Raw genomic sequence first — 15,886 nt, 5'->3', positions numbered from 1 at the left:
TGCTTTCCAAAGTAGTTGGACAAGTTTACACTCCCACGAACAGTGTAGTAGGGTTCCCCTTTGGCCACATCCCCTCCAACATTAAATTTCTTTATAATGTTATTAGATTTCTTTATATTGGCCATTCTAACTGGATAAGATGGAATCTCAATGTTGTTTTTTTTTGATTTGCACTTCTTTTATAGCCAGAGATGTTGAGCAATTCTTCATGTATCTCTTGGCCATTCATATTTCCTCTTCAGAGAAGTCTCTCTCAAAGCCTTTAGCCCACTTTTTAATGGGGTCATTGTTTCTTTGAGGGTTTGTTTTTGGGGAATTGAATTTCATGTCTTATATACAAGATTATTCAAGGGCTGGGAAGGTGGCTCAGTGGTAGAGCGCTTGCCTTGTATGCTCGAGGCCCTGGGTTCGATTCCTCAGCACCACATAAGCAAAAAGAAAAAAGCCGGAAGTGGCGCTGTGGCTCAAGTGGTAGAGCGCTAGCCTTGAGCTGAAGAGCTGAGGGACAGCGTCCAGGCCCAGAGTTCAGGCCCCATGACCGGACCCAAAAAAAAAAAAAAAAGATTATTCAATATGTGGAAGGGAAAGGGAATCACAGAAACAGCGGGATAAAGGATGAACCAAAGTAACATTATTACTCACTTGACTCTGTGTTGGATATGAACATTTCAACTTGGGGGGGAAGGGAATAGTGAGGGGTAAGTTGCAGACAATGAGGGACAGAGTAACAATGACTAAAAACAAATGTACTCATTACTTATATAACTGTAAACCCCCTGCTCATCATCTTTTCAATAAAAATTAAAATAAAAGAATACAACATATCCTCAACAGCTGTAGTTTAACAAAACAAATTATCCATAAGGAAAATAAATACCAAAGTATTTATCTTAGTTATCTTTGCATAGACAGAATGTGCTATGAATTTTTCATTCTAATTTTCTGAGTTTATGTTGTGAATATAATTTTTGTTCATATTATGGTCACGATTGTGAGCATTAGAGTAGATCTGAATTTGAATCTGACCTCTACCAGTATTTAGACTATGGCTCTATGACATTTGGAAAATCTTTTTTAACTTCTGAACTTCAGTTTCTTACTGGAACATAGAAATAATAGTACAGAGTCAACTACAGAAGGGCACACTTTAAGATTCTAACATTTGATACCTGATCTGTGAAAGTCATTCCCTAAAGTATCACCATTGTCATTGCTAATGCGGTCACTACATTAAAATAGAACACTGTCCATTAAAGTAGGGTGACCATTATTGAATAGTTCAAGCATTCCTTCTGGTTAAAGACTGGTTAGCAAGTTCAGCAATTTTTACCATACCATCCAGCTCATTTTGTTTTTCTATTCAGAGGAAACACCTTGGCCACCTGTTCTTTTACTATTGCATGTTATTTAACTGCTCCAATCAGAACAATATGGATCTTTACTATAAATACAAAAACCATCATGATTCTCTTTTACATTTTTCTTTTTTTGGGGGGGTCCGGGCGTGGGGCCTACTCTGGGCCTGGGCGCTGTCCCTCAGTTCTTCAGCTCAAGGCCAGTGCTCTACCACTTGAGCCACAGAACCACTTCAGGCTTTTTTCTTTTTGCTTATGTGGTGCTGAGGAATTGAACCCAGGGCCTCAGGCATGCAAGGCAAGCACTCTACCACTGAGCCACCTTCCCAGCCCCTCTCTTTTACATTTTATACTAGAAAAATTGTTCAGCATATCTAGGAAAAGACATTCACCATTGTTAAATCTTTTTTTCTTGTTTCTTTTGCCAGTCCTGGGACTTAAACGCAGGGCCTGGGCACTGTCCCTGAGCCTCTCTGTACTCAAGGCTAGAGAGCTCTACCACTTGAGCCACAGCAACACTTTTGGTACTGAGGAATACAACCCAGGGCTTCATGCATGATAGGAAAGCACTCTACCACTAAGCCACATTCCTAGCCCCCATTGTTAAATCTTAAACATCCTGGTTGCTACTCATTCTAGAGCATTTTACATAGCATGCGATTGAGAAGTAAATTCCCTTGTGATTTGAACTTCTTGTTAGAAGTCACTTTGTTTTTACTACCTCGTACATTCAACAAATCACGTGTCTCTTTGGCAAAGAGATCCCATTGACCTTCTTTGTATTTCAGAACCTCCAAACTAAATTAATTATGCTGCATTATACTCTGGAAAGTTTTACTAAGATGCACTTCAGTGTTCATTTGTAAATGCTGTAATCTTCTTTCCCTCCTTTCTCCATTCCCATGCTGTGATTGAACTCAGGCTCTTGCTTGCCAATCAGGTGTTCTACCACTTGAACCATACCTCAGCCCTTTTTGCTTTTGTTATTTTCAGAGAACACATGGCTGGGATGATATACCTGTGTTGTTGTACCCAGTTAGTTTTTGGTTAAGGTGGGGTCTTACAAGTTTCTGCCCAAGTTGGTCATGAACTAAGATCCTCTGTATCTCAGTCTGCTAAGTGGCTAGGATTACAGGCATGGGTCACCATGTGTGATGTGTAAATATTGTATTCTTGCGGTGCAGCACCAAAAAGAAATGTCATGGTTAACATTGCCAACCTTCCTTGAGATGATAGTCACAGATTAGAGACTTGAGTCCTTGTAACTTTAAAATTTGTTGTTTGAACAGAGCTGAATTGTTTGACCTACTTTACATACTCATTTTAAGTATAAAGTTATAGCCTCAGAAATATGTATCTGAGTATTTTTCTATATTTATAACATTGCTGTTGAGGATGTTGTGCTTTTCCAGTTGATGCTGAGGAAGCCTGTCATCATCATTAGTGCTCATTCATTCAGCATGAGCACCTGTTTTATCCAGGCATTGGAATTGCAAATATGAATAAAACATGATGCCTGTTCTGGAAATTTTCATGGTTTGAGAGGTGGAGAGAGGGAGATATTTTAAAACATAATTACTTTCACAGGGATAAGCTTTATAGAATAAATACACAAAGTAATACAGTTAATATGCATACAGAAGGGAACCATAAGTTTAAGAATATATGGTGATGTTTCAGAGAGGAAATGACATCTGAGCCTTGTCTTGAAGGTTCCATGGTATCATGATTTAGAGAGAGAAGAGCAGCATATTCAGACATCTAAAGGTTCAGGGGCATGCTTTGTAAGGAGGTCTGCAGAGTGAATGGAGAAAAAAGGCTGGATGAAGGAGACACAAGTTGAAATGAAGAGATTGAATTTTATTCTTTGGCAGTGTAGAATCACTGAAGATTTTTAAATTAGGCTAACACAATGAAATTTGAGTTTTAAAACTTATAGTAGCTTGAGGCCAGAAGAATAGATGACAGACACCAGTCAGAAGAGTGTTACTGCTGGACTGCAGTGGCTCATGCCTGTAATCCTAGCTACTCAGGAGGCTGAGATCTGAGGATCAAGGTTCAAAGCCAGCCCAGGCAGGAAAGTCCATGAGACTTTTATCTCCAATTAACTACCAGAAAACTGGAAGTGGCGCTGTGGCTCAAGTGGTAGAGCACTCACCTTGAGCTGAAGAGCTCAGGGACAGCACCCAGGCCCAAAGTTCAGCCCCATGACTGACAAAAAAAGAAAGAAGAGTATTTCTTGCCAGGCATGGTGGCACACACCAATAATTCATTACTCTGGAGGCTGAGGTAAGGAACCTGAGCTATCTAACAAGACAGTCTCTAAAACAACAGAAGCCTCATTTCCAAGCAGAAGAGAAGAGTTTACACGGACAGCCACTATGGAGATGAGACTTGAGTTTTCCAGAGTATAAACAATTGAAATTTGTAACCAATGCAGTAATGGGAAACATGGGCAGTGGGAGTCATGCAGTCCAGCTTGAGTGACTGAGAAGATTAATTTAGATTAACAGAACCAAGGAAATATTAAAAAAAAAAAGTAGGAATGTTCATTACGTTGTGTATAGGATTGAAGCACAAGTTTTTGTTTTGCACAGGTAGGTTTAGTCTTTTAGGAACACTTCAGTAGACAGGTGTGAATCTGAACCTTGGGGAAAGCTAACTGTAGTCATATATTTGAAATTCTATTGTTTATCTTCTCGTTAAAAGCTAAGGTTCTTGAAGGCTAACTGATTTTAGTCTCAGGAAGGCATCTGTAGAGCCAGAACATAAATTCTTAAGCTTCTTATACCAACTGAAATGGCCTTTTGAAAGAAAAAACAAATCTCTTGATGTCTACTATAGTTACATTTCCCAGAGTACTAGTTGGTTTCTACTGTAGTTTCATTTCCCAGACTATCTTTACTTTGAAAAATAAGACTAGTATGTACTTTAAAATTTGCCTATTTTTTTGTACTATGCTTAATGATTTTTATCTTGTTTTGTTTTTAGAGACAAGGTTTTGGTACACTAAACAGTGCAGGCTATCCTAGAATACTGTGAACCTTCTGACTCAGCCTCCCGAGAGCATATATACTTACTTTCAGCCATGTTTACTGATCTTCATGTCTTCAGTAAATGACAGTATCCTAGTTAAGGATCCCCAAAACTCTTGGTTTGCTCTAAAATAAAATTTGTGGTTAAGTCCTGAAGAAATATTTATTATTTCATGTATGTTTGCTCTAATGTCAGTTGTTGCCATGTCTTAATATGAGGTAGACTACACATAATAAAAAAAAAATGAAGATGTCTAAGCCGGGTGCCGGTGGCTCATGCCTGTAATCCTAGCTACTCAGGAGACTGAGATCTGAGGATCGTGGTTCAAAGCCAGCCCAGGCAGGAAAGTCCATGAGATTCTTATCTCCAATAAACCACTAGGAAACCGGAAGTGGCACTATGGCTCAAGCGGTAGAGCACCCGCCTTGAACTGAAGAGCTGAGGGACAGTGCCCAAGCCCAGAGTTCAAGCCCCATGACTGACCAAAAAAAAAAAAAAAGAAGATATATTGTCCACTGCTTTGTAGCAATGTTAAAATAAAGGAATTTTTCCCTTTATTTGGCTGGTTGAACTGTGGTTCTTTTTGAAATGTAGAAGATGGATTTTTCACAATCTGCTTTCTCTTACAAACTTAGGCAGTCATTTAGCATTGATTGAAAAAAATATAAATTGATTGTGCGAGACATGTAGGCTGGGAATAATGTTAATTTTTATACACATCTGACATCCTTTTTTCACTATGTAAAAAATAAATGAGCCCAGCTTATCCACATGAAATTCTGGTTTTCACTGTTACTAACTGGATTGTCTGTGTGGTTTCTTGGCCTGTGGGTTTTTTTCCTTTACTTTGTTCTTGATTGCTGTGAAATGTAGTTGCCTGCTGTTGAGGCAGCTGCAATAGCTGCAGTACACCCAGAAGTGATTATATTTCTATATTTAGAAAACCGGGGTGTTTGAAAAGCAGTTGCAAATTCTATTACAATAAAATGGTTGCTGTAAATGTAATGTTTTTAATGAAACTTTATTATCACCCAGTAAAAAATAGAATAACTAAAATATGTGGGCTTGTTATCATGACAGAGAAAAAACTTTTTTTCATTAACCCTCATTGAGTGGTTTACTTAATCATGTGAATCCCATTTTCATGCTCTTAATCTTGAATTACAGAGCTTTTACTCAAGTGTTTACTTTTGGCCCAACATTTCGAGCTGAGAACTCCCAGAGCCGTAGACACCTGGCAGAGTTTTATATGGTAGAAGCAGAGATTTCTTTTGTTGAGACCCTTCAGGATCTCATGCAGGTAGGTACAAATTTTCAATTATTTGTGGCATTCTGTATATATTTTTATCCCAGAAGGTTTGCGTAGGATGGAGAATTGTTAAATTAATTTCACCAACATTTACTGACTGTTTCTGGTTTAATAGTTGAACAGATAAATCATGTTTAAGTTGCATCCAAGCATTGTCAGTTATATTTTAGAAACCTGTCTCTAGCAGCAATATGAGGAATGATTTTGAGGGAGATAAAAATAGGGGCAGTGGAAGGCCTTGTTTTGGAGACTGTGGGCATAAGCAGATAGAGCATACAGCTCTGCAGTTGAGTGGATCAGGATTTGGTTTTTAGTGCTACAGTCTATTTGCCATGTAGCCTTATATAAGAACTTACTTTCTTTGGTTCTTAATTTCCTAATGTAAAGATGAGAATAATATTTCCTACTTTATAAGGTAGTCAAGAGGTTTGGACACGTGATATATAGCATTTAGCATTAAGCAGTTTATGGCACCTAGTAATTACCTAGAAATAATTGTTATTATTTTGTATTCTCTATTCAATAATAATTTGGTCACTATCATACTTTGGATTTGAAATTGTGATATGTTTACTTTGTTACTTCCCATCATCTCCCCTTTTCCAATCGTGTGTATGTTTCTACTCTGATTTACTTAGTTAATGACAATTCCATTTAAAGCATAAGTGCCATATATGCCACGAATAGATTAGGATTATTTTATTTCCCTGTCCTTGGTTGGATTTTCTACTAAACAAGCCAGAGATTTTTTTGGCAGAGGGGTTATTGAGGAATGTTTTTGAGAAAAACACCTATAAGGAAAGAAGAAAATAGCATTGGGAAGAGAGAAAAGTTGAATTGTAATGATTTTATTTTGGGGGGGGGCCTCAGTTGTGGGGCTTGAACTCTGGGCTTGGGCGCTATCCATGCCCTTTTCAGCTCAAGGCAAGCACCCCACTGCTTGAGCCACAGCACCACTTCTGGGTTACTAGTAGTTTATTGGAGATAAGAGTCTCACAGAGTTTCCTGCCTGGGCCTGCTTTGAACCAGGATCCTCAGATCTCAGCCTCCTGAGTAGCTAGGATTACAGGCATGAGCCAGACCGGCACCTGGCATTGTAACGAATTTTTAAAAGCCTGAGCCATTTTCTAGCCTATAGAAAACTTTGGAGGTGGAATAGTTCTTCATTTGCCCCTTACAAATGCAAGGGGATATACTTTTGGTCTTACTCCCATTAAGTCAGTCTTGCCTATATATGGCTAGCCTCTGAAAGGGTCATAATGAGACAGTGCCTTTAGGCCTGACATTCCTAAAGAGAGAGGTGCATAAGTCTCAACTCTGAGCAATCAACATTCCCAAGTTCCCAGATAGGGTATTTGGCCTTGAAGGTTCAATCTGGTCATACACTGTAGCACTGCTTTTCAAACTCCAAACACCTTCTACTGATGGACATGAGACATTGTTTGAGTGTTCATACCAGGGAGTAGACAGCGGTAGACAGACTACATCCTGGCATGTAGTTGGTAAAGACAAGGATGTTGTTCAGTATCCTACAAATCACAACTATACTTCCACCAAAAGAATTCTGGCCTAGTGTCTGTTGTGCCCCTAGGCAATAACCCTCTTCTAAATTTTAGAATCTTAGAGTCAGAGATCTGAAAAAGTCCTTATACATTCCTTAAACAACTTTCCTTTGAATCTGCCACACAATTCTGTATTATTTGGTTCTATTCTCAGTACTGGGAAAAGGGGGAAAAAGTATTTGATACAGAGACATCTTTTACTTAGTTTTTACCATTGATAAACATCTGACAAAATAACAGTATCACAACCAGGATATACACATTTAAAAAGTCAGCATACAGAACATACACATTCCAAAGGTCCCTAAATACTCCCTAATTCTCCTCCACTCACTGTCATCTGTAAACTACAACTACCACTATTCTGTTCCCCATTTTCAATATTTTTCCATTGCAGTAGTGTTACTATCAAAAAGACTTTAGAATTGGGCACTGCTAGCTCTTGCCTGTATTCCTAGCTACTCAGGAGGCTGAGATCTGAGGATCAAGGTTCTAAGCCAGCCCCATGAGACTCATCTCCAGTTAACCACCAAAAACCAGAAGTGGTGCTGTAGCTCAAGTGCTGTAGCTGAAGAGCTCAGGGACAGCACCCAGGCCCAGAGCGTAAGCCCCATGACCAACAAAAAACAAACAAAAAAAAGACTTTAGGTAAAAGTTAGGAGCCACTGTGTTTTCCCTCACTTGTAATAATTAGTGTATGTCTAGAATATTACCAGTAGAGGATCACAATTGCTCAATAGCTATGTAGTAGTACCATATAAAATGAGGGTAAGTAATCACAATGAACTCCAAGAGGTTTTTTTGTTTGTTTTTGGTGGGTTTCTTTTTTTTTTTTTTTTTCTCGGTCATGGGGCTTGAATTCGGGGCGTGAATGCTGTCACTGAGCATTTCAGCTCAAGGTGAGCCTCCTAAGTACCTAGGATTACAGGTGTGAGCCTCTGGTGCCCTGCTTTTTGTTTTTGTTTTTATTTTAATGTACTGTGTGAAGTTTTTTCTTTTTCATTTCTTTTCCTTTGGTTTATCCCCTGTTGTCACTGTTTTTTATTTTGGTAGCCTGTGGCGCGCGCGTGCGTGCGTGCGTGCGTGCGTGCGTGTGTGTGTGTGTATCTGAATCTGATTTGGGGAAGCGAAGGAGGATAACAAAATGGTGAGACAAAGGACAAAGGGTGAACCAATGCAAAAGTGATACTCATCAGACACTATGTTGGAAATGAACTTTACAACTTGGGGGGAGGGGAGAGTTGGGGGGAGGGAAAGTGGGAGAAAAATGAGAGGCAATAATAATGTTTGACAAGAAATGTACTCATTATCTTACTTATGTAACTATAACCTCTCTGTATATTACCCTTACAATAAAATAAATAAAAGGCAAAAAGTTAGATGCTAGAAGGTTTGGTGTAGTATTTCACAATAGGATAACTATTGATAACCAAATATAAGCATTACATAATGTACATATCACATAGAACCCCTCTTTATCATGTTCCTACATTTCTATGTGTCAGTTTAAAAATAATAAATTGTTACTCTCAAAAGTATCCCAGCTTGAGATTGGGCCCAGTGACAGGTGTCTATGTTCAGTTATTTGGGAGCAGAGATCAAGAGGATCATGGTTCAAGGCCAGTCCAGGCAAAAAAATAGGGAGACTTTTGTTTCAACAAAAAAGCTAAGCTTTGTGGTTGCCTCTCATCCCAGCTATGAGGGGGCAAAGATAGAAGGATTGTAGCCTGAGGACAACCCAGGCAAAAATTCATTAGACCCTATTCAAAGATTAACTAGAACACAAAGACCTGAGAGTGTGACTAAAGTAGTAGAGCACCTCCCCAGATGGCAGGAGGCCCTGAGTTCAAAATCCAGTGCCACCAAAGTAAAAAGCTTATCAGTTTGAACAATTTATTACATAATTTCATAAGAATGCACCTGACAAATTTTGTGAGTCTTGGTGCTGCCCTTCATAAAAGGTAGTAAAAAAAAAAATAGGCATGTAAATCAGATAAGAATATTTAGGTTTTGCTATTTGAGTTATTGTACTCCACTGTTGGTACTTTTGGAACTCACTGTTGATTGTGCAATTAGAATATAAACTCCTTTTCTGAAGACAGAAGACAAAAGTCTCCCTCAAAAGTAATCTCCTGCTTCTCTTTTACTTATAAATTATATTATTTCCACAGAAATCAATTTACCTTGATAAAGAACAGTCCCTTTACCTATTGTTAGAATGTTATAATAAAGGCTTTTTCCCCTGATAACTTAAAAACCATTATTTAATCCCATTGAGAACACATTTTTTTAAGTGTTAGAAGGTGTTTATATCGAAGTTACTGCATATTTAACTAATACTGTGTAAGGAATAACACAGATATCATCATGGTTTTAAATTGTACTGAACAGCATTCATATTTATTTTTTTTCATATGCTTATTTCATACCTTCATATCTATATCATTTTGTCTTTTGTCCTTTTCCACTTGAATATATGTTTGATTTCTTATTCAGTTTTTAATATTCTAGACAATAAGGTTTTTTTTGGAGCAATACATTTCAAAATTTCATGGAGTTACGCTCATTCCTCAGTTTGTTTTCTTTGAATATACATCTAGAGCATAGTCTGAAAGTATGTTAGGGAAGTCAGTGATTTTCATTTTCAAATCAAAATTTACTGCTTATAAAAGACCAATTTAACAACACTGGTCAAAGTCTTCATCTTACAAATAGGCATATCGTGTTTCTCAGAGGTGTGGGCAAACCATCCAATCCAGGTGTCCTTTCTCCTTTCTAACTTAGGTCGGCTTTGTTCATTGATTGACGGATACAACCCTTCATAAGTCATTCAGTCACCTGGTAATGTCTTTATCTCATGGCTGTTCTGGAAGGTGATAGAGGCTCAAAGCATAAAATTCTTAGCCTCCAGTTGTTCTGTCATCAAGTTATTTCTTCTTATCTCCCTCTCATTTGGATTTCTCTGGTTTTATTCCCTTCCTTTCATCCACTGACTTAAAATTTTTGTTTTAAGTTACAGTTAAACATCTCTCATAATCCTAGAGTAAAAGGTCTTTAGAAAATTCTGCCTCACCAGGCATGATGGGACACAACTGCAGTCCTAGTAGGGAAACTGAGGCAGGATGAAGGTCAGCTGGGACTACATAGCATGATCTCTGTCTCACCCTACCCCCTCAGAAAAATGGGGGAAGGAAGGAGAGAGAATTAAAGTTTTACTTATTCCCTTCAATTTTCTCTTTACTGTTGCTCTCTCCAAAATTAGTTACCATCACTGTTTTTCATAATCAGAGCCTTAGAAACTCATATACCCACCAGTTTCTTTCACTGTTTGAGGTACATGTTAGTTGCAAGGATAAGAAACAATAGTGAAAGATGGTAAAAGAATAATCCAGGAATGCAATATAGTAAGATGTTTGCACTAAATCCCACTGAAAAAGACTAAAGCATCAAAAATATATCAAGTTGTCACTTGGTACTTACATATTTTCCCACATCTGATCATATCAAATTACTTCAATAGGCAGTTGTGCCCCCACTGTCCAGCCTGGATAGGTTACACAGTAGATAAAAGGAGCATCCCTCCCTCTGAGACAGCCTATACTCTGTAAGTGTGTGAATATGGGTACATCATCTGAAGGACCTAAAGAGATTTCGCTGATTTCAAACCATGAATTTTTGCTTTTAGGTTTTTGTGTTTTTATTTGAGTCCTGAACCCAGGACTCTGGATGCTGAGCATATGCTGTACCACTAGGCTATGCCCAAATTTTACATTTGACTATATATATTTCAGAAATATTTTCATTCGCTACTGCTTTCTTATAAGGAAAAATTTCTTCCATGAGTCTTTCTAAGAACACCACTGGTGAAATGAATTCTTACATACTAGTTCATATTATTTTTACTTTATACTTTAGCTATAGATAAGTTACTGCTTCTTTCATTTTAAAGTTTGCTTTTAGGTACAAGTTACTGAATGAACCACTTAGCAGAATGTTCTTGGTCTTCATAACAACAGGTACTCGGTGCTTCTCTGAGACAAACACTTTCAAAACAGTCCTATCAATTAGGCATTATTATTGTCCTGTGTCTACAAGCACATTAACTGGTATTTAAAAAGAGGTTATTTAGTTATTGCTGTTCATTTGACATTTTAATTCTGTACCAATATAGACACCAGTAACATAACATTCTAAGAAGATTTCGACTTTTTTTCTTTCTCTCATAGAAGAAATTAAGCTGCCTAGTAAACTAATTCACTGAGGAATTAACTGTGTTAATAGATTTGTAGTTGGCAATACCTAAAGATATGAAACCTCTGATCTGAGGCCTGAAGAGAGGTTCTTTGTAAAAAGTTGCTCACTTTCTCAGGCAATTCCATTTCATTTCCCTTAGGTTATGGAGGAACTCTTCAAGACTACAACAACAATGATTCTTTCAAATTGTCCTGAAGATGTTGAACTCTGTCACAAATACATAGATCCTGGCCAAAAGGTAATTAGTTTTGTGGGTAAAACCCAATACAGATGTTCTTTAATTATGATAATTATAATGAATATAATTACATTAAAAGTATTTCTCTTTTTGTTTTACCAAGGACAGATTAGAACACATGCTAAAAAACAACTTCTTAACGTAAGTAGATACTATTTCTCTGTCCGTTACTCATACAAAATCACTTTATGTCACATTGAATTATGATATTTTGGTATACATCTGCTTATACTCCCTAGATTTGAGGCAAGACCCAAATGTAATTATTTTCATAGTCTTATATCTAGTTCATAGTTGATAATCAGTGTATTCTCAATGAATAAATTACTAAATCATAGCAAGATAAATGAACATGGTAATTTATAAACTATATTACTACAATTCAAACTTACAAAGTTGTCTCTCAGATCTGCTTGGGATTGACACTAGATTCTGTAGATGTTCAATCCCTAATATAAAATGGCATAGTATTTGCATATTACCTATTTACTTCCATATACTTTAAATCATCTCTAGTTACAATGCTTAATATAAAAAGCGTGTGACCTAGAGCATATAACCAACAGCATGATTAGATCCTTAAGAAGTTCAAATAACAATAGAGACAATAGAATGATAAGGTATCCTCACTGTTTAAAAACATATTAGGGTTAAAATAATGGGCAGTGATAACTTATAAAACATGATACGTAGGTTCATAGCTGAAATATGTTAATGGTTGTATTCCTTGAAAGGGAAACATGTAATTATCTGTGGACTTGTTAAGTCACATATACATGTTTAAATGTTAAGAGAATAATGGGATAGTATGTTGCCAGTCTTTATTAAGTTGATGTCTTGAGAGTAGGGAGAAGAGAAAATGGTATGTGTTGTGTTGCTCACTTTACCTCCTTTATAACCCTTCTGCTTCATGAGGCTTTGACTGAAATTCCTGAAAATACAGGTAGCTCAATCTACCTGTGGATAATCCTTTTTTTAAAAAATGAAGAAGAAAAAGAAAAACAGATGACAAATCAAGAGAATTTCTTTATGTAAACTCCACTATTAATTTAATCATACAGAGATGCTTGTATTTTGAATAGAGTTCAGTATATCCATCAGTAGTGTTAAAATTGTTTTTTATGAAAATACATTAAGGTACCTATGTAATAATTGAATTTTACCTTTATCAAACAGAAATAGAGGTAGAACTTAATTACTAACTTTTCTTTATAATAAAAGTTTTTCATATATCTTATTTGTATAAATTTGAGGCAAAATATGTTAATACTAATCACTTTAGCACTTTTAATTCAACTGCTTTAGAATAATGTATTTTCTTCATTTAACAAAGAAAAAATTTAAATATGAAGGTAGTGTAATGTTAAAAAGGAGGAAAAAATAATATTGTTCACACATATCAAGAAAAATACTAAGCTGAGTCTCAATAGCATATGCCTATAATCCTAACTACTCAGACAGCTGAGATGTGAGGATTGAGGTTCAAAGCCAGTCCAGGCAGGAAAGTCCATGAGATCCTTAGTTTCAATTAACCACATACATACACAAAAAAGCTGGAAATAGAGCCATGGCTCAAGTGGTAGATATCATCCTGAAAGCTCAGTACAGTGCCCAGTCCCTGAGTTCAAGCCCCAGTACTGGCACAAAGGGGAAAAAAGCCAGTTGCGCATGCCTGTAATCCCAAATACTCCAAAAGGTACTAGTTAGGGCTAAGGTGGCCTAGTGGTAGAATGCTTGCCTTACATGCATGAAGCCCTGGGTTTGATTCCTTAGCACCACAGAAGCAGAAAAAGCCAGAGGTGGTGCTGGGGCTCAAGTTGTAGAGCACTAGTCTTGAGCTGAAGAGCTGAGGGACAGAGCCCAGGCCCAGAGTTCAGGCCCCACAACTGACCGCCCCCCCCCAAAAAAGTACTAATTAAAGACACATTTTAAAGGCCATTAAGGATATCTAGTTTCAGAAATGTAATTTGAATTTGAAAGTTTTGCCCTAAATTAAGTAGAGTTGATGGGAGTTCAGGAAAGGAAATATTTATCTTCATAAGAGATATGTTAAAGAATTTTTTTCCTTAATAATGAAACAATCAATAGCATGCCAATATTATGAAAATTCTATTGCAGGGTACCAGTGGCTCATACCTGTAATCCTAACTAATCACGAGGTTGATATCTGACAATTATGGTTTGAAGCTAGCCTTGGTAGAAAAGTCTGTGAGACTCTTATCTCCAAGTACTCTTATCTCCTTAAGTACTCACTTTTTTTTCTTTTTTAAGTATTCACTTTTAAATAATTAGTGCTATCACTTCCACACACCACTTAGAAAATACTTATTTAATACTAGATTTTAATTTGAATAGAATTTTCCATCAGAAACTATAATTGAAAATATAGTTTGAGGGGCTTTGTAGTATAGGATATAAAGTATATATATTACTGTTAGTTTGTCTGTATATGTATGCATGTATATTTGTATAGATATTTTTACTTCAGGGTATAAGTTTGTGATGAATAAATTATTTTCTTAGCTCAAAGTTCTTCAGAAAATTTTTAGATTTAAAAATATGTATAAACCAGCACAGCTATGTTTATTGCAGCATTATTTACCATAGCTAAGATATAGAACCAAGCCAGATGCCCCTCAGTAGATGAATGGATCAAGAAAATGTGGCATGTACACACACACACACACACACACACACACAAACACACACACACACACACGCTGGAATTCTGTGCCTCCATCAAAAAGAATAACACCACCCCCATTGGTTAGGTAATGGAAAGATTTGGAAAAAATTATATTAAGAGAAGTAAGCCAAACCCAAAGAAACATAGATCCCATGGTTTCCCTTATTTGCAATAACTAGTATATGTCTAGGACAAGCAGAAAAGGTCAAAAGCTATGTACATATGACCATATAAGATAATTCTAAGCAAAATGAACCCCAAGACAGGGACACAAGAGGTTTTACCTTTCTTGCTGTAGTTTTTAGCGTGTGTGTGTGTGTGTGTGTGTGTGTGTGTGTGTGTGTGTGTGTAATGTACTATGTGATTTTTTTTTGTTTCTTTTGTATGTTCTTCCCCCATGATATAACACCTGTTTTTCGGTACCCTGCATCTTGTAAATACATTTTTCTAATTTGGGGAGAAGGGAAATAACAAAATACTGAAATAAGGATACAGGTTGACCCATTGTAACAATGAGATGTACAAGACACTATGTTGAAAACAAACTTTACAACTTGGGGGCGGGAGGGAGGAGTTGAGGAGGTGGGGCGGGAAGGGATAGTAGGGGAAAAACAAAGGAGAAGGTAACAATGCTCGATAGGAAATGTACTCATTACCTTACTGATGTAACTGTAACCCCTCTGTATAGTATCTTTACAAGAAAAAACATATACTAAAAAGTAAAAAAATATTCATAGAAGAAAAAATATATATACAAAATTCTGTTATTTTCCTGAAGTTTGCAAGGAAATTAACATTTTATATGTTGTTGATATGCATAGATTTTTATAGCCTTGTAAAAGGCAGTCAGTATCTTTATAATACCTTTCAGATATATAAAAATTGCCAATCTTTATTCAATACCTCTTAATTTTTCCTGTGCAAAATTAATGTTTAAGAATTATTTGTAGGCTGAGAATGTGGCTTAGTAGTAGAATGCTTGCTTAGCAGTAGAATGCTTGCTTAGCATACATGAAGCCTCAGTTCAATTCCTCAGTACCACATAAACAGAGGAAGCCAGAAGTGGCACTGTGGCTCAAGTGGAAGTGCTCTAGCCTTGAACACAGAGAAGCTCAAGGACAGAGCCTAGGCCCTGAGTTCCCCAGGCCTTGGGGAAAAATTATTTGTAATTACCTCAAGTAGATGATATGTCCACAAAATAAAACATTATATAATAAATTCAAAAATGAAGTCCTTATATACTGTTAGAAAGATCTGCAAAGTATATCTTTTAATAAAAATAAAGTATAAAGGGCTGGGTGGCTCAGTGGTAGAGTGCTTGCCTTGCATGCATGAGGCCCTGGGTTCGATTCTTTAGCACCACATAAGCAAAAAGAAAAAGGCCAGAAGTGGCACTGTGGCTCAAGTGGTAGAGCGCTAGCCTTGAGCTGAAGAGCTGAGGGACAG

At 36.9% G+C, this 15,886-nt stretch overlaps 1 protein-coding gene across 1 annotated transcript in view; it reads left to right on the top strand.

Annotated features, from left to right (window-relative positions):
- Nars2 (asparaginyl-tRNA synthetase 2, mitochondrial (putative)) overlaps window positions 1–15,886 on the top strand; it is a 107,280-nt gene that overhangs the window by 70,853 nt on the left and 20,541 nt on the right. The window contains exons 7-9 of the mRNA XM_013014133.1: window positions 5,559–5,691; window positions 11,656–11,754; window positions 11,858–11,895. Coding sequence (XP_012869587.1) covers window positions 5,559–5,691; window positions 11,656–11,754; window positions 11,858–11,895 — 270 coding nt within the window. The remainder of the gene's footprint in view (window positions 1–5,558; window positions 5,692–11,655; window positions 11,755–11,857; window positions 11,896–15,886) is intronic.

Source organism: Dipodomys ordii, unplaced genomic scaffold (assembly GCF_000151885.1).
Source record: "Dipodomys ordii isolate 6190 unplaced genomic scaffold, Dord_2.0 Scaffold22, whole genome shotgun sequence".
Classification (NCBI taxonomy): Eukaryota; Metazoa; Chordata; class Mammalia; order Rodentia; family Heteromyidae; genus Dipodomys; species Dipodomys ordii.
Note: the sequence above shows the minus strand (reverse complement) of the source record. Positions and strands in the feature narration are given on the sequence as shown.